This window comes from Elephas maximus, chromosome 5 (assembly GCF_024166365.1).
Source record: "Elephas maximus indicus isolate mEleMax1 chromosome 5, mEleMax1 primary haplotype, whole genome shotgun sequence".
Lineage (NCBI taxonomy): Eukaryota > Metazoa > Chordata > Mammalia > Proboscidea > Elephantidae > Elephas > Elephas maximus.
The window spans coordinates 119,716,643-119,731,710 of record NC_064823.1 but is presented as its reverse complement, the minus strand read 5'-3'; the positions used below and the strand labels follow the sequence as shown (position 1 = coordinate 119,731,710).

At 41.7% G+C, this 15,068-nt stretch overlaps 1 protein-coding gene across 8 annotated transcripts in view; it reads right to left on the bottom strand.

Moving 5' to 3' along the window:
* Positions 1–15,068, bottom strand: part of APBB2 (amyloid beta precursor protein binding family B member 2) — a 443,058-nt gene that overhangs the window by 111,751 nt on the left and 316,239 nt on the right. For 6 of the 8 annotated variants that reach the window (XM_049886954.1, XM_049886951.1, XM_049886949.1 and 3 more), the window contains 3 exons: positions 10,298–10,360; positions 9,815–9,900; positions 9,659–9,719 (listed from right to left, as the gene is read on the bottom strand). In XM_049886954.1, the coding sequence (XP_049742911.1) occupies positions 9,659–9,719; positions 9,815–9,900; positions 10,298–10,360 (210 nt within the window). The remainder of the gene's footprint in view (positions 1–9,658; positions 9,720–9,814; positions 9,901–10,297; positions 10,361–15,068) is intronic. The other 2 variants (XM_049886955.1, XM_049886956.1) reach the window with 1 other exon arrangement.

Sequence of the window (15,068 nt, the reverse complement as noted above, 5' to 3'; positions counted from 1 at the left end):
CTGGCTTTCCACCCGGGCAGTCTGGTTCCAGAATCCATGCTCCTAACCATTACACTATACAGCCTCTCCTTTAGCATTAAACATTCAATACATATTTTTGACTCAATTAATAAATCAACGACACAAATCAAATCCAATCTTCTCACACAGATCAGGATTTCTGAAAGAAAAAATCTATACCACATGAATAAAAATCAATTATAAGAACGACATGCAGGCATAAAATCCCATATAAATGCTAAGTAATGATAATGAATTTGCTACATGGACCAGAAATAAGTCTACAGGAGAAAAGACACTCCCCACCACTTCCTGTTTATCTATTAGCAGTAATCAAGTCAGTAGCCTCTAATGAAATTACTTCATGAAAATCTCTGCTAATAGGAAGGGCACAGATAAATAAAGCTCACAGATGAATAGTAGAACCTCATGTTCTTCGACCATTCATTTCAGGAAGTTCCTCATCTCCTTCCCCTTCCTCTCCATCTGGGCCAGGTCATAACCAAAGGGTAAGACAAGCAAAGATTTCACAAAATCCAGTGTCTGGATAAAATCTGTAGGCAGCTGAGCTGTTTGCAAACTGCTGTGACGGAACTGGAAGACACTATGTAGAAAGACTCTGTCTACTTCCCTGCAGAAGATACATGAAAATGATGCCCTATGTATCAGGTTGCAAACTTTATAGCTTGCATGTAAGTGCCAGGAACAGCGTGGGGCACATGTGGAAGACGTGTAGAGACAGAGAAAGACCCCTCTCTCTCACTCCTCCAAGTGGGGTCTGGAGACCAGCAGTATCAGCTTCACCTGAGAGCTTGTTAGAAAAGCAGCACCTTGGCTCTGCCCCAGAACAACTGAGTCAGAATTTGCCCATATGTCAAGTTTGAAAAAGGAGCAACGGTAAAATGCTCAGCTGTTAACGGAAAGGCTGGCAGTTCAATCTCACCCAGTGGGTCTGCAAGAGAGACCTGGTGGTCTGCTCCTGTAAAGATTATGGCATAGAAAACCCTATGCAGCAGTTCTGCTCTGTCACGAGGTCGTTGTCAGTCAGAATCGACTCGACAGCATCCAATAACAACACTGAACAACAACAATAAAGCTTGAAAAGCACTGCAAAGAATTGGACCACATGAGTCTGGATGTTGGTGATCAGAAAGAAGAGTCTGTCCTCAAGCAATGCCCCTTCGTAAGTCCAGCATCTCTACCACCTCAATCCAAAATACCCAGGCAGCCACAATTATCTTAAAGCTCAGGGGAGCTATAACTGGAAGCAGGTGGACATGACACTTTCTTGGGTGTTGGAGTCAAATGCATCTGAGTTCAAAGCCCAGTTCTACCAGCTAATAGCTGTGTGATAAAACAAATTACTTAACCTGTGCAAAGCATCTGTTTTCTTATCTATAATACGGGAAAAATAACTATGATGCCAGGCGTCTGCAGGGTTTCCAGAAGACTGCATGCAAGTGCCTGGAACAGCGTGAGCCATATGTGGAGAGTATGTTCAGAAAGGCGAGCCCCCATCTCTCTCCAACCCTGGTTCAAAGTGCATTTCTTTTCCTTCTCAGACTTGAATTTGATCAGGCTGAACTACTTCAGCTCCAAGTGCTGTAGATCAGGACTGCTATATTTAATTTAAACCAAAACCAAACCCGTTGCCATCAAGTCAATTCTGACTCATAGTGACACCACAGGACAGGACAGAGCTGCCCCATAGGGTTTCCAAGGAGCAGCTCATGGATTCGAACTGCCAACCTTTTGGTTAGTGGCCTGAGCTCTTAACTGCTACACCACCAGGGCCCCACCTTTCATTTGGCATCTTAAAATTTCTCAGAACTGAAAGAGACTTCTGATATGACAACACTCTCAGATGAGATGGTGAGGAAGCTGAAACACAGAAGATTTAATGCTGTTGACAATATAGTCTTCCTTACCAGTTCCTCTATTATGTATTTCAAACAGCAATGGTATAAAGGCAGTTCTAAAAGCTTTTCCTCACAAATATCCTGACAAGATTTGCTATGCATAGAGGGAAGTCCCACGAAGTGCAGGAGACCCGTCTTTGAACGCCATCTCCACCACTAACTAATTGCGTGGCCCTGGGAAGTTATTTACTTACTTTTTTATCTGTAAAGGAGGCCCCATAGATTATCTCTAATGTTACTTCCAGCTATAAGTGCTTCTGTGATTCCAAATGGAACAACTAGTGACCAATTGTTGTTGAGTCAGCTCCTACTCGAGTGGGCAACTCCAAGTGTGTCAGAGCAGAACTGTGCTCCAGACGGTTTTCAGTGGCTGATTTTTCGGAAGTAAATTGCCAGCCTTTTCTTCCAAAGTACCTCTGGGTGGACTTGAACCTCTAACCTTTCATTTAGCACCCAAGTGACTCCAAATGAAACATTAATCAGTTGCAGTTGAATCAATTCTGACTCACAGAGACCCCATGTGTGTCCACAGAGTTTTAATGGCTGATTTTTCGGAAATAAATTGCTAGCCTTACCTTCTGAGGCACCTCAGGTGGACTTGAATCTCCGACCTTTCGGTCAGCAGCCAAGCGCCCATTAATCCTTTGCATTACCCAGAAACTCCAAATGGAACATAAAGCAAAAAAAACCAAACCCTTTTCTTGCAAATTTCTTTAAAAGATACAATTTTCAATATTGCCCACAAGGTGGCGGAACATTTCCTTTGCAGAAATCTGAACAGTTACACAAAGGAAAAAACTCTAAGGAACTGGTACATATTTTCAAAGCATTAAGTTTTCTACAATTTGTTGTAACTCTTTCTTATTTTAATGGTAATCCTCTTTATCAAGCCTTTGGCCAGGACTGTGCCAAGCATTATTGGAAAAGGAAAGCTTTTCAAGGCTAAATTTGGATTATTAAGTATCAATATGGGGAACTCTGGTGGCATAGTGGTTAAGAGCTCAGCTGATAACCAAAAGGTTTGCAGTTCAAATCCAGGAGGTGCTCCTTGGAAACTCTATGGGGCAGTTCTACTCTGTCCTATAGGGTTGCTATGAGTCGGAATTGACTAGATGGTAACGGGTTTGGTTTGCGGGGCGGTGGGGGAGGGGGGTGGTTAAAATAGTATGAGAACAGGTGAAAGTCTACAAAACCAGGACCGCCAAGTGGAAGCTATCTGGCCTCCCAAATATGGTAAAGGGTTGCCTTCTTGACTGATTATGCAAGAGAATCAATTATCTACAAAAGGTGGATAGGTTTGAACACATAGAAATTTTAAAAATATTTTCACATGGAAAAGTGACACAAAATAGACAAAGAGGAAAGGAAATAATTAGATAAAAATATTTAAGATTTCAACCGTGAATAAAGTTTTGAACTTAAAAATACACAGGGACTAAATGCAACATGGTATCTTGAATTATTCTGGAAGAGAACAAGGGCATTTGAAGAGAAACTGGTAAAATCTGATGAAAGCCTGTAGTTTAGTTAATAGCTTTATCCCAATGTTAATTTCTTAGTTTTGACAAATGTACGCGATTATTTAAGATGCCAACATTCAGGGAAGCTATATGGGAACTGTCTACACTCTCCTTGTAATTTTTCTGTAAATCTAAAATTATCTCTCAATTAAAAAAAAATTTTAAAACACATACACAGAGAAATAAGATGGAAAAAAAGCTCACATGCAATAAAACTGTTGTTACTAGGAGCCACTGAGTTGATTTTTGATTCAGAGCAACACCACGTGACAGAGTACAGCTGCCTCGTAGGGTTTTCTAGGCTTCAGTCTTCACAGAAGCAGACTGCCAGGTCTTTCTCTTGCGGAGCCACTGGGTGAGTTCGAACGGCTAGTCTTTCAGTTAACAGCAAATGCTTTGCTGTTGTTGCCACCAGGGCTCCTTGCAATAAAACTAGGACAAATAAATTAAAATGACAAAGCCTGGAGCAAAATGGGGTGTGGACAAAGGGGTATATTCTAAGATGTTACTGGTAGAATTATGTTCCTGCAGCCTTTCTGAAAAGCAATTTTGCAATAAGTGACAAAAGCCATACAATCAAGAGCCTTTGACCTGCTAATACAACTTTTAGGAATCTATGCCAAAGCCATTCTTTAAGAGAAAAAAAAAAAAAAAAAAGTCATCCATTTGTATGAAGTTGTATCTCTGCTCCACAGTACAGTCCCTACACAGGCAGATTTCGGTGCTAGGAATTATACAAAGACATATGTGAAGTGATAATTTTTACAATAAAGAGCTCACTAAATACAATGTAGCATCTGAGACTGGGTCTGGGAACAGGAAAATAACATTAGTGAAAAAAGTGGGAAAATGTGAATAAAGTCTGCAACTTAGTTAACAGTGTGTGATGGGTGTTAATTTCTTCATTTTGAGAACTGTACCATGGTTTTGCAGATGTTAATATTAGGGGAAGCTGGGTGAAGGATATATGGACACTCAATCTTTGCAACTCTTCTCTAAATCTGTAATTATTTCAAAATCAAAGAAGAATTCAGAATTATAAATAAACACACATACCTGTTGTCATCAACTACATAAAAGATTTCTTGTATTAAAGATGAGGAAGACTTAAAAACCACCATGAGAGTTACAAAAATATTTTGCTTTTTAGGGGACTGGGTGTGCACATGTGTGATTATTTTATTGCTATTGCTGGTAGAGATTTCACTGAACCCCTAATTGTCAAGCTGTCTGAATTCAGAACGTTGGGGAGGATCTGAAAGTGTACACGTCCTGGTATTCTAACCATGATTTTTATTCTTTCAGCATATAAGTTTCACTAGGGGAGTAAGAAGAAATTTTCTCTAATAACCTTTTCAGTAATCATTCCCCAAGGACTATATTTAAATTCCATTATATACACATACACACGCACACATTTTTTATTTAAATAAAGAATACTTTTTACCTATTTTGGGGGCACCCAGTTCACTAGTCTCCGGCCAACTGGGAGAATGTAACTTACTGGGAGAAATAAGCATCCTGGATGCTTCGGCATCTGGGAAAACCTAGGCCACGCCACTTCTCCCCTCTTAGATCCTGGCTCTGGGCCCTGGGAAGCTTTAAACAGGCGAGGATGGGAAGGGCAGCTGCCTTCCCTCTTGGCTGCCCAGACTGGCTTCACTAAAGTCTGTTCTAAACTCACTGACTTCTACAAAAATTAAAAAAAATAATAATTCCATTTATGGCTGTTGGGTTAAAAAAACAATATCAATATTTTATGAATAATGTTATTGTGGACAACAGTGAAGGTATCTTTGCAGTGATGTTTCTGGGCAGAAAGATTTTTCCACCTAAAGATGTCCAGCCGAGTTGTTTCATACAAAAAAATGAAATAATTTCTCTCTAAATGTAAAGGGAAAATATCTGATACAATGTTGCCAACACTTTTAAGAAGTTGCTTTGTATTTTTATGGCTTATTTTTCTTTTTAAGTGTGGTAAAACACACATAACATAAAATTTGCTATTTGAACTACTGCAAAATTTCAGTGATAGTAATTACATTCACCATGCTATGCAACCATTACCACCATTTCCGAAAGTTTTTCATCACCCCAAACACAGCTGCAGTACCACTTAAGCAGTAACTCCCCATCCACCACCCTACCCTCTGCCCCAGCTCTGGTAACCACTAATAAACTTCTGTCTCTATGCATTTGCCTATTCTAGTTATTTCATACAAATGGGAACACACAGTATTTGTCCTTTGGTGTCTGACTTATTTCACTCAGCACACTTCCAAAGTCCATTCATGTCATAGCATGTATCGGAGTTTTACTTCTCTTATTGGATGAGTACTATTTCATTGTACATAATATACCACATTTTGCTTATCTGTTGTTCATCTGCTGATGGACACTTAGGCTATTTCCCCCTCTTGGCCATTGCGAATAGTGATGCAACCAACATCGGTATACAAGTCACCGTTTGAGTCCCTACTTTCACTTCTTTTGGGTATATACCTACAATAGGAACTGTTGGGTCATATAGTAATCCTGTGTTTGACTTTTTAAGGAACCACCAAACTGTTTTTCACAGTGGCTGCATCATTTTACATTCCCGCCAGCAACAGGCGAGGGTACCAATCTAAGGCTGCTGTATTTTGAACTGTTTTAATTCTAAAAGAACATTTTGGCCTTGCCGGCAGATTTCCCTGGCCCACTTCCATTGGGTGGTGAGGTAACCATATATCCAGAGGAAAAGCACAGCAAGACTGCTCCAACTCCACAAAGGGATGTCAACCTGCCATTAGCGTGGTTGGTGGATCTAGAATGTATTGAGCTGCCATTCCTGCAAGGCAGATTACCTTAACTCCAGCCCCTGTTTCTTCCCATCCCAGGCCCAACTTGCATCATAAGCCTACTTGAAATTACACTAATGAGGGATGGTCTGGAAAAACCTGTAGCTCATTCATTCCACTTCTAGATCCTAGAGTTTATTCCAGCCTCAAGTCAGAGCAGAAAGCTTGAAACCTGGACCATATTGTTATAGTTTTCCACCAATGTACTTGAAATGAGTTTTGCTTGGGTATCTGCCCTTTGCTTCCAATGAGTAATGCTATGAAATATATACTTGAAAAGTCTGATTTTATATATACCTCAGAAGAACAAATCAGTCTTAGAAGTAATACAACCTGAATGTTCCTTAGAAGCGAGCATGGTTAAGACTTTAGTTCACTTACTTTGGACATGTCATCAGGGAAGACCAATCACTAGACAAGGACATCATGTTTGGTAAAGTAGCAGGGTCAGTGAAAATGAGGGAAACCCTCAATGAAAATGACTGACACATTAGCCACAACGATGGGCTCAAACATACCAACGATCACAAGGATGGCACAGAACTGGGCAATGTTTCATTTTGTTATGCTTAAGGTTGCCATGAGTCAGATTCAACTCAACAACAACAATATATATTTGGAACATTGTTGGGACTTTGACCACGTCATTTGTTGGTGGCCTCTAAATGAAGCTCCAAGTGACTGTTATCTTTTAGAAAGACAATCTAGTAAGCATGGGCTCTGGAGCCTATGACCTGGGTTCAAATCCTGGCTCTACTGTTTACTAGCTGTTTAATTTTCCATGCCTCAGTTTTCTCATCTGCAATATGGAGATAGTGATACTTAGCTTGCAGAATTTTTGTGAGGATGCAGGTCAACAGAAATAAAGCCTTTGGAACAGTGCCTGGTAAAAAGTTAGCACTCAATAAAGATTATTGTAATTATTTTAGACAAAGCAGTAGAAAAACCTTACATTCCATAAGGAATGGGGGTGTTTCGGCCTTACACACTGTGTGATTCATATAGAGCAGTGTCCTGAAACCCTTTCCCCCCCTCAATACCCTTGTGGTCTTCAACATACTCCCACTTATCGAAAAGGAACAAATTCATAATAGGTGTTGCAACAGACTCTGGCAACAGAAAGGCGGCAGGTGGCAGATAGAGCATTCAGTAAAGAACACAACTGGGGAAAAAAGGGAGAAAATCTGACCCACAGACTGCGGTAATATTTCAACCATCCCTCCTATTCCTGTTACCAATTCTATCTCCACCCCATGTAGCATCCGCCTCACCCACGCCTGTCCATTTCACACCCTAGCGTCCCAGATACCGGTGCTGCAGCCCTTGGTGATGGGGACAGACACTGATGTTGCTCCCTTTACTCTAGCCTTTGCTGATGGCCCTTGTCAAACACAGTAGCACAGCAAATTACTCACAGTCCGCCTTCCTGTTTTACTGCGCCCATCTCTTGCCATAAAATTTATCTTCAAAGGTCCAGCATCTTAACAGCAGCCCAAGGACTTGCTTAGAATGCTCTGGAGTGACTGTTCTCCTATCAGGCTGCACCCAGAATGAAGCTGAATACACTACGAGGAGCGGAGATTTCACTGGAAGCCCTGGCTTTCTCATAGAACCAGCTGGCAATAGATAAGTTGCAGGCAAAGGAGTCAAGGTTTTGAACCTGCATGGTGTTTCCCACTCAACTACTACTAAGGGAACCCACTTGCTATTTTATCCATAGAAACAGGTCCGCTTTGGGATTCAGAAAAGATTAAAAAGGACCTGGAAGGCTTCCTTCCCTCTCCATGACACAGGAGGTAAAGAGAAGGGGAGGCAAAGGGGTTGCAGTGCACATAATGGCATTCCGTGGTGGCTGGTACCCAGGACCAGTTACATAATTTGCAAGGATCAGGGTAAAAATGAAAATGTAGGACCCTTTGTTCAAAAAGTGAAATAAAGTTCAGTACAAAGTACTAAACCATAAAGTTTTCTCCATTCTTTTTCTCCATGCTCCTGCAGTCTCCCTCTCGACCTGTTAGGGTGTTTTTAAATTGCTACTTAATGTTGTGCTCCGTTGGGGATGGGGATATTTGCAGAGTGAGCACAGACCCTAACAGGTGCCTGGGGTCCTGCTCATGACTTAGTACATATATGCAGACCGTCAGCTTCTGGGTTCCCCTCCTGCCAACCTCAGACTGATACACTGTGCCCTGGCTGGGTGTGGGGAAGTCAAGCCTGGGGTCTTTCCTTCCTACGGGCCCACCACTCCAACCCATGGCAGACGGGTGGCCCAAGTGTACTACAACCTCTGCACTGGGACACTCTAGGTACCTTGACTGGGACCAGGCAAGAGGTTCCCCTTACTGAGATGCCTGCTGAACACAGAGTGGTGCTGCCAGCCTGGACTGGGCCAGCCACCACGATGCCCCGTCCTGAGGCACCATGGGGTATGCACACCTGACCCAGACCCTCCCCATGCCATGCCCAGGCCCCTGCTGTGGCAGAGGGCAGCAGCAGGAGTCATGGGGCGGTGGGGGGGGGGGGGACAGGGGCAGGGAGGTCTGGCAGGGCCTGGGGCACTAGGGGGCAGGGAGGCAGGTACCCAAGAACCTGTCCTGGGGAGTCAGGGGTGGCAGGACCATGCATGAACCAAGGCTCAAATCTCAGTGCAGGCCCCCTTCTCATCGGATTTCACTTAAACCTGTTACCACTGAGTCAATTCCGACTCATAGAGGCCTTCACTTAAAAAACACAAATGCAAAGATAACATTAGGAAGAATTTCAAGAAGGCAGCTGAACAGCATTAAAGCCCACGCACAGGGCCCTTCTCAGTGTGGGCCCTCTGTTAACTGCACTGGCCACACACCCATATGCTGACCCTGGCGGTGCTCCTTCAGCAGTCCAGAAGCAAAATGGGCACAAGTTTGTCCTCACTTTCCATCATAAGACACACGCCTTCAACCTGTGTTTATGGCTGCAATGGCAAAGCAGTTTCACCTTGCTACAGGTGTGAAGCTACCCCGGAGGGGGAGGGTGGTGTGAAGGGTCTTGTACCTGCCTGGTCAACCACCTGTCCCGTTGCTCTTCAAGGCAGAATGCGGTTCATTTTTAAAGGCTTCTGAAGCCCACCCGTGTGAACAATAATCAGAGCTTTCTTACACTGTGCAAAAAGCTAATGTAGTAAGATTCAGGCAGTCTTGATGGTTACAGAAATCCTCCCAAACCTAACTTGACCTAGAGCTTTGCCTAAAGTGTGGGGGAGGTTAGGAAATAGAGATAACTGAGAGAATATTAAGTGGCTCTGGGCTGGTGGTCTGTAACAGCTGGGCTATCATCAAAAGCTAGTACTACTTAGATGCAAGAACATAACCTGGGCACTGAAAGCATGCTTCTTACAAACCTTGGCTTCTGGGTCGCTGTTGATACTACAAGAATCATCATCGTCAGCATGCGGGACATTTCTATGAAGAAAAACATAAAATTGGTCTTAGAATTGGGGTACAAGCTCTAGCTACACAAAGCCACACGTTAACGGCAGACCCTCCCAGTGTTCTACCTGAGTTTCAAAGATGCATAGCGTAGCGTTGCTCCTTCAAACTCTTTTAAACTGGGGTCTGGGTTGACAGTTGCTGCATGCAAATCCTAGAGGAAAACAGACATCAGTTAATGCAGACTGGAGGAGGGCTCCATTACACTCCCTCCAACATCAAAGGGGAGACAAGCCCTCTGGGCCAAGAGACACAGGGTGTGTGTGAGCTGAGGCAGAAAGAAGCATGCAAGGGCTGCTGGGTGCCAACTCGGTGCAAGCGTCTGGTTCTTACAACACAACAGGTGACCTGGGGCAGCCAGCTGCAAGTCATTCACAATGGGAGACATCGGGAAAAAGGCAACATGTATGTGAGCTGGCCATCCCTAGCAAGAAGCCCCTCACTCCGTCCCTGCAGGATATTCGCGAAGAAGAAAAATATACAGCCACAGTCATGCAAAAAGGAAAAAAAAAGAAAAACTTAAATAATCTAAAATCTGACAAGATACTTGCCTTCCAAATGTCACTATTAATCTTTCCCCCATTCAGAACAGCAAAATCACTCCATGGCTGTTTCTAGACATATAATTATTCAAATAGGAAAAAGCACATTGATTTAAAAAAAAAAAAGAAGAAGAAGAAGAAGAAAAGAAAAACAAAACAAAAACACAAGACACTGTTGTTAGCATTGATATTCACAGGATGGGTTAGGAACAAATTAACTCTAAAAGTAACTTGTTAGTTCATTCTAGTGTAGGTCTAGATTGTCATCTGAAGAATGGGATGAGGGGAAAGAGATGGCGCTATAATTACTTACCAAAACAAACGACTGAACAAGGAAAAGCCCGTATGTATTAGAAACAGACAGTAAAGTTATTTTCTAAATGTGGTCTCAAAAGCAAACAAAACGCTTCCAAGCACTGATTACCTAGCACTTCTAATTTCATATTAACTTCCTTTTTTTTTTTTTTCCTATTAACCAAATAATTGTTTTCTCTAGGTGGCAGTGAAATCAGGGATGGTATTTCTCAATGTGCTAGTTTGGAAAATGGGAGTGTCCATAACTAAGGGCATAAAAAGCTGGAGTCAATTTATTTTCACATAAAAGGAAAAAGGACAATGAAGGGGCTAGGTGACCAACGGTGGCTGGGAGCAGAGACAGGTATCTACACCTTGCTGAGACTGAAAAAAAAAACAAAAACTAGCTTTAAACAATCTAACGTCAATTCCTCTAATTTACGAAAAGCTCTGTTACCATGCTACACACACCTCTTTACAAATCAACATTTGATCATGAAATGATCTTCTAAAGCCAATTAGAGTACCAAGCATGAAGCCTTAACCTATTGGGAGAACTCATGTAATGGTTCTTTGAATTTAAACAACTTCCATTCACCTCAGACAATAAGGAAGCATTTTTCTTTCTACTATGCTGAGTGAATATTCCAATATTTTACATCTAAGATTAGGTGAAATACGTGAGACTAATAAAACCCAGGAGGCACCCTTATGAATGTGTTCCACTGACCTGGCAGGTAAATCTCTTTCCTTGGGTAATAAATCAACAATGGAAATTCTTTAACTAATGTTCTTTTAAAAATGAGAAGGGACTATTGACCCATAACTTTTGCTCACGACATATAACACGATTTTTAAAACCACTATCAGCAGAAAGCACTACATTCAAAGGTCCCACATGTTGAAAGATACATTTAACTCTTAGGGACACTATGGGGGCAAAGTGACTGCAAATGTAGGTCCCTTATCATGACTGCACAGTTGGTGTCATTGTTGCCTTCTTTTGGGGGCTAGGCATTCGAACTGCAGTTTTTCAAAATAAAAAAGAACTTACACCACTGTATTTATTTTAAAAATAATACTTTCTCTTGTTAAATAAAGGAGCAAGAATGCCACCCCAGTCCCTTACCTCTCTCCTTACTCTACCCCCAAATAAAAGTTTAGTCCTTCCTGAGGAGAAAATCAATAAAATTGTTGTTGTTGCTAGGTGCTATTCAGTCGGTTCCGACTCATAGCAACCCTGTGTACAAAGAATCGAACACAGCCCGGTCCTGCACCATCCTCACAATTGTTGCTATGTTTGAGCCCACTGTTGCAGCCACTGGGTCAATCCATCTATTGACATTATGTCAATAACACAGGAGAGTTTTAATGTATTAGCTGAGGGGATCTGTGGGCACCCCGAAATGGGGTGCAATGTTTTGTGCATATGTGAGTTTTCCTGGGAAGAGGGTCCACAACTTTCCTCATATTCTCAAAGGGGCCAATGGCCAAAAAAGATCCTCCACCATTGTAAGAGTCCTGATAAGTACAATGATATATGCTTGAAACATCAAGTACAAAATAAAACTTCAGGGTAGAATTTTGTTTTAAAAAGGAAAAGAATCTTATTTGGCCCCATACTGTCGTCATTGTTTATATATAAGCAATATTTGTTTCATTGAAGCTGAACTTTGAAAAAGGATAAAAGATGATGAATTAGGAAGACTCTTGAGATAACTCTGTCCAGAGAAATAAGAATTTCAAAAAAAATTAACAAAAGGAGTGGGTATTTGATAGAAAGAACCTGAAATCAGAAATTATCCTAAAGAGACACTATGTGTTGGGACTGCAAAACATGGAAGAGCATTTTTAAAAATTTTAGAAAAGCCGTTAGCTCTTAATGAAAACAGTTCTCTGTAAGTGTGAGTAGTTTTAAAACTTTTCATGTACAGATAGTTCCTGACTTACAACATATTCGAGATATGGCAAACTGCACTTACAGCCATCTGTTTGGTTTTTTTTTGTACATCTTATTGTTAGTCACACATACTACAGACTGTGGTATGTACACAGAATGTACTACACACAATGTGGCAGCGCATAATCGGCTGATGTTATCCTTCTCAGATGTTCACTTGCAGATATCCAAAGATCAGATTTATAAAGATACTGATAATAAAAGGCAATAATGATGAAAACTTTTAAAAAAAAAAAAAGGTATTCGACTTACATCAGAGCCAACTTAGGAAAGAGTCATCAGAACGGAGCCCTGTCGTAAGTTGGGAACTACCTGTACTTGGTTTTTGGACTTAGGTATCTGAGTAAAGTAAAAGATGATTGCAGCTCTAAATAAGACAGTGTGAATTCAGCTCTCTTGCTAGGGAAACATGAGTTCACTGACAAACTTCCAATAACCACCTCCCAAAGATTTATATAAACAAAGACCCTATAAAGTAATTTTGCAAAAACTTAAAATAACATGAGTAGTCATAAAGAGGCCCTTTTGCACAGAATTCAAGTAAGGAAATTCAATAAAGGGGACTATCATTATATATGCTATGACTAAGCCAAATACATTTTTCCCCTCCTCTGTATAAAAAGGAAACCAAAAAATATTCATCTAGGCCAAGGATAAGAATTTTTTCCCTCCCATCCCTGACCATAATTTTTCTTTTTTATATAAGACCAAAACCAACTCATCTGCAGTCTAAAGAACTATATACTCTATTGGCCTACTTCTTGATATTAAGAAGAGAAAATGAACATTTTAGCTAATAAATTTTCCAAGAAAATAACACAGCAGAGATTCTTTGATTCTATACAAAGTCTGCAGCTACTCCAGTCTGCAGTCTGGGGCTCTGGGTGAGAGATGAAAAAAGAGAAGAGACAAAGAGAATGAAAGAGGAAAAGGCAGGAGGAGACATGTTTAGGGAGAGACAATGACACATGAGCAGGAAAAAGGGTAGGAAAGGACCAACAAGACCATCTTTCATGAGCAGCAACCTTTCAGGCAAGGCAGCCAAAGTCTTGCATGGCCAAGTGATGCTTTGTTGCTAGAGTTACAGCTTGAGATATACTCTCCTGGTGCTTGTCCTGAGCTGGCCTAGGCTGCAAAACATCCCCACCCTGATTACTACAATCAAGCTCAGTTCTGGAAAGCCCTGCAGCCTTAGCTCCTCAGTAACAGTTTTCCTTGGGGGCTGGCTTGGTCCCCGGAGCATGGCGCCTTTCAAGATCCTTCAGTACCGCACAGAAACTGTGCAAGGTGGACCCACTAAGGGAATACAATCGTATAACCTGTGACTACTGACAGCTTTCTTCTTCCTTGTTATTTCCCTTCTGGAGCCTTGGGAAGCAATTCCACAAATCAAACCAAACTGATGCATTGTCCTTCCGCTGGAAAAATTGGCTAATTTGGAGTTGATCCTTTGACAATGTCAGCACAGAGGTCTTGGGGATACAGTCTGAGGGACTGAGAAAGAATCTATGAAGGGACTTTCTTTAAGGTCTCTATGAAGTGGTATCAAAACACAAACTACAGAGCAGGTTGTAGAGGGCTGAACCTACTGAGAACTGAACAGGAGGGAAAGCACTTGAACATTCCACAGGTGCTTTGATAGAAGTTGTAATCACATCATCTCTGTGTACACTTAGAAGTTCTGAAGTTACCATGTGCTGGAAAGCCCAGGACCAAATCCTGCTTCTGCTCTCATTTCCTCTGTGGCCTTAATTTCCTTGTATGTAATTCAAGACTACGAAGACCTCCCAGCATAGCATGGTCAAGAGGACAGGTGAGACCAAGACTGTTGGCATAGGGATTAGCTACCCAAAGACGACCAGGAAATGGCAGTTTCCCTGTACTCTGCTCTTTCTTCTGATTAGATATTTGGTATATTTGGTAACTAACATATCTTAAACCATGCAGTCCATAGAGAAAAAAAAAAAAAACAATAAAAAGTTTGGGGATTTCTGGACTAAAACGTGTTATAAACTATGCTTCTTAATCATGTGTTGTCAGGAGTTGAGCGTCCATATCTGTGGCCCTGATGACAAATGGCAGAGCAACTGGAATTCTGGAATGTTCGAAGGAATAAACCAGGCAATGCTAACAGGGCTTGTACCCATGCATTGTTGCTGTCGTTAGGTGCCGTCGAGTTGGTTCTGACTCATAACCACCCTATGCACAACAGAATGAAACACTGTCCAGTCCTGAGCCATCCTTACAATCGTTGTTATGCTTCAGCTCATTGTCACAGCCACTGTGTCAATCCACCTCGTTGAGGGTCTTCCTCTTTTCCACCGACCCTGTACTCTGCCAAGCATGATGTCCTTCTCCAGGGATTGATCCCTCCTGACAACATGTCCAAATTATGTAAGATGCAGTCTCGCCATCCTTGCCTCTAAGTAGCATTCTGGTTGTACTTCTTCCGAGACATATTTGTTCATTCCTTTGGCAGTCCATGGTATATTCAATATTCTTCACCTACACAACAATTCAAAGGCA